Here is a 4,236-nt window from a genome sequence, read left to right as displayed (position 1 = left end):
CTATTTTAATATATTTTTCATCATTTCAAATTGATAGAAAAATGGGAAGATATTCAATTACACTAATTAAAACGACTTATATATAGCATATAATATATACTCACCATAATTAACAAATAAAAAGATCAAAGACGGCTTAAAATTCCAACATCTAAATTCAAACAAAATGTGATTTCCATTTCCTTGCTTCTAAAAGGAAATGATGAAATCAAATAGACAGAGTCACGATCGCATTAAAAAAGCAAGAATTATCATATCTATGATTTCAACATAAAGCAACCATTCCATTATCAAAGCTATGATTTCAACATACAACACGCAGTGTCAGCTTTTTCAGATTTCTACTGGCAGCAAGCATTATTTGAGGAATAGGGTCCTCAATGTCATGGTCAAAGTTGATAAGGAATTTGCGGATGACATTCATTTCACTATTTGTGCATGTCAAGTACATTAACATGCAAGAACTGAAGATAAATTTAAACGCCAACAATTGCTCTTCCAATTTCCAAAAATGAACTCTCTAATTGCTTTCCTCTTTTCTTATAGTATCGGTATATTTCTGGTTACCACCACCATCTCTGCTTCGGGTGGTGGTAATGAGACCGATTACAAGGCGTTGTTGAGGTTCAAGTCGATGATCACCCATGATCCAAATGAAGCTCTAAGCTCATGGAACGCTTCCTTCCATTTTTGTGATTGGAGCGGTGTTATATGTGGGAAGAAGCACAGAAGAGTCATTGGTCTAGTACTGATCTCACAAGGCCTACAAGGCTCCTTGTCTCCTCATGTAGGGAACCTAAGCTTCCTTCGCATGTTTTCTCTCACCAACAACAGCTTTCAAGGAACCATCCCTCATGAACTGGGTCGTCTATTCAGGCTTCGTTTCCTCTATCTTCGCTTTAACAAATTCAACGGAGTCATTCCAACTAACTTGTCTGGGTGTTCTGATATGGAAAGGCTTCGCCTTCATCACAACAAGCTAGTTGGAAGCATACCCAAAGAGATCAGTTTCCTCTCCAAACTTACTTTGTTTAGAGTTTATGATAATAAGTTAACAGGTGGAATCCCAGCTTTCTTGGGGAATATAACATCGATGATATCCTTCTCTGTTTCCTACAATCCGTTGGGTGGGAGCATTCCAGACACCTTAGGAAATTGGAAAAGCTTAACAGTACTTCAGCTTGGTGCTTGTAACTTGTCTGGAACCATCCCTCATTCCATTTTTAACCTCTCACTCGTAACTTATTTTTCCTTGGGTGAGAATCAACTTACTGGTAGTCTTCCCTCAGCCATAGGTGCAATGCTCCCGAATCTTGAGTTCCTCCAATTGCGGGATAACCAACTCACCGGACCTCTTCCACCCTCGATATCTAATTCTTCAAAATTACAACTTCTTGAAGTGAATAACAACAATTTTAGGGGAAAGTTGGCAATTGATTTTGCAAAACTGAAAGACATATATTTCTTAAACTTTGGTAATAACGTCTACAGATTCAAAGGGGCTGATGATATGAAGTTTATTGATACTATGACAAATTGCAGCAAATTAAAGGTTTTGCAGCTTTATAATTGCAAGTTTCAAGGAGTGCTACCCACATCAATCGGTAATCTTTCTGATCAACTCAGCCTTCTAAACTTAGGAAGAAATGATATATATGGAAACCTCCCTTCAAGTATAGGTAATCTAGTCGGCTTGACCACCTTAGTTCTATCACAAAACTGGTTTACAGGAAAAATCCCCTCCACCATTGGTCAGCTTCAAAAGCTACAAGTTGCCGTACTAAGTAAAAACCAATTTTCAGGGCCGATTCCAGATGCTATCGGGAACATGTCTTTATTGTCTAAGCTTTGGTTATCTTTCAACAGACTGGAATGGCATATTCCATCAAGCATGGGAAATTGCCATCATCTATTGGATTTGCTCCTTAACAACAATCAACTCAGCGGCTCAATACCTAAACAACTTCTTCAGCTTTCATCTTTGACCATAAGATTAGATCTTTCTCAAAACAATCTGTTTGGGTCACTTCCAACAGAGGTTGGCGACCTCAAGATGTTAACTTCTCTAGATTTATCTGATAACAATTTAACAGGTGACATTCCTAGTAGCCTTGGTGGTTGCACAAGCCTTTCATTCTTATCCCTCAAAGGCAACTTATTTCAAGGCACCATACCATCCTCATTAATTTCAATGACAGGAGTTTCGACACTTGATCTTTCTCATAATAATTTGTCAGGCCAAATTCCTCAATTCTTGGAACGGTTGAAGTTATTAGAATATGTAAACCTATCATTTAATGATTTTGAGGGTGAAGTACCAGTGCTATTGGTGTTTGCCAATGCAAGTGCATTCTCTGTTTTGGGAAACAGTAGGCTTTGTGGTGGCTTGGCTGAACTTGGGTTACCCAAATGCAATGAGATCACACAGAAACATAAAAAAAGGGTTCTTGAGTTGGTAATAGTCATTCTAATTGTTTCCACACTTTTTACTGTATTGCGTTTAGTGTATGTTTGGTGTAAGAAAAGGAAGTGCCAACCTTCTCGATCCCCATCAAGGGCCGAACGATTTATGAAAGTATCATACGGTCAACTTCTGAAAGCTACCAACGGCTTCTCCAAAGCCAATTTGATTGGTGAGGGTGGTTTCAGCTCTGTTTATAAAGGAATACTTGATCATGGTGATAGATTTATTGCGATCAAAGTTCTTCATCTTCAAAATCGAGGTGCTCACAAAAGCTTTATAGCCGAGTGTGAAGCATGGCGGAATATTCGACACCGGAATCTGGTTAAGATAATAACTTCATGCTCAGGTGTTGACTTTCAAGGCAATGACTTCAAAGCTTTGGTATACGAGTTCATGTCCAACGGGAGTTTACACGATTGGTTGCATTCAAGTGCATCTACATCCATGCTAAACCTTCTTCAAAGAATTAAAATCCTCCTTGATGCCGCATCTGCACTTGATTATCTTCACAATCAATGCCTGCCAACCATCATTCACTGTGACCTGAAGCCTAGCAACATTCTGTTGGATGATGATATGGTGGCCCATGTCGGAGACTTTGGTTTAGCTCGATTTCTTGGAACAAATTCAAACCAAAACAGCACAAGTGGCATTAGAGGAACGGTTGGGTACACACCTCCAGGTAAAGTCCATTTATTCCACATGCTCATATTTATTTGTAGTATATTACCTTTTATTAAAGTAATTGGTTATAAGTTGCAGAGTATGGTGTGGGGAGTGAGATGACAAGTAGTGGGGATGTCTATAGTTTTGGAATACTATTGTTGGAGGTGATGACAGGGAAAAGGCCGACTGATGACATCTTTAATGAAGGCCTCAGCCTTCATAAATTTGCACAAATGGCCTTGCCAGACCATGTAATTGATGTTATTGATGAAGACCTTCTAAAATTTCTTCAAGAGGATGCTATTGCTACACAATCTACATTAGAATATGCAAAGAAAATAAAAGAATCCTTATCTTCAACAGTCAAGCTTGGAGTATCATGCTCCATGGAGTCCCCACCACAAAGGACAAATATCAAAAATGTTGTCCATGAGTTGCAACGAATTCTGGATATGCTTCAATAAACTTGAGGTGCCATGTTAATCAATATTTTGGTTATTAAGAGTATAAAGTGATGTCAACCTCCTTGACAAATATTAGATTTTATGATACCTAATTGGTTCACAATTTTCCATGTACTTCTCATTTGATCATATTCATTTTTTTCATCACTCTCAATTGTGTCTGAGAAAACCTTGATCCATGTTCATCACCATCTGTGCAAGCATTTGATCAAGTAGGTAGTCATATATAACTTGAGATACATTTTTAATACATTGAATTTCATTATAGAAAATTATAAACGAGAAACCCTAAATACACCTAGACACAAAGTAATGCCCGGTTGTTATAAAACCGGGTAAATTTGAAAAGATCCCTTTTGCAGAAATGAGTAATCTGAAGGAAACAGTTCATTCTTCCTCTGTCTCTGCATATTGAATCTTCAATTGAATCAAAACTAAGCAAATGGTAATTGACAGTCTTAGGTGTTGTTCCATATTTAGTTAATCGGCTTAATGTACATAGAACTTAATCCGGTAAGTTATATATGGGTACATTGAAAGTTATGTACCAATTTTACAGGAAAAAGACGAGAATATTTAGAAATTTGCTTACCATGTATTGCATTCATGTTTCCTCCATCAGCTGTGTTTCATGGACAAATT

The 4,236-nt window shown here is 37.6% G+C and overlaps 1 protein-coding gene across 1 annotated transcript; it reads left to right on the top strand.

The window, feature by feature from the left end:
- The first annotated feature begins 372 nt into the window (after positions 1-372).
- On the top strand, positions 373-3,741 carry LOC145032973 (uncharacterized). Its single transcript, XM_078981945.1, has 2 exons — positions 373-3,146; positions 3,227-3,741. The coding sequence occupies exons 1-2, from the start codon at positions 512-514 to the stop codon at positions 3,592-3,594; spliced, it is 3,003 nt and encodes a 1,000-aa protein (XP_078838071.1). The 5' UTR covers positions 373-511; the 3' UTR covers positions 3,595-3,741.
- Positions 3,742-4,236: the final 495 nt, after the last annotated feature.

Source organism: Lactuca saligna, chromosome 2 (genome assembly GCF_052625555.1).
Source record: "Lactuca saligna cultivar CGN05327 chromosome 2, ASM5262555v1, whole genome shotgun sequence".
NCBI classification, from domain to species: domain Eukaryota; kingdom Viridiplantae; phylum Streptophyta; class Magnoliopsida; order Asterales; family Asteraceae; genus Lactuca; species Lactuca saligna.
Note: the sequence above shows the minus strand (reverse complement) of the source record. Positions and strands in the feature narration are given on the sequence as shown.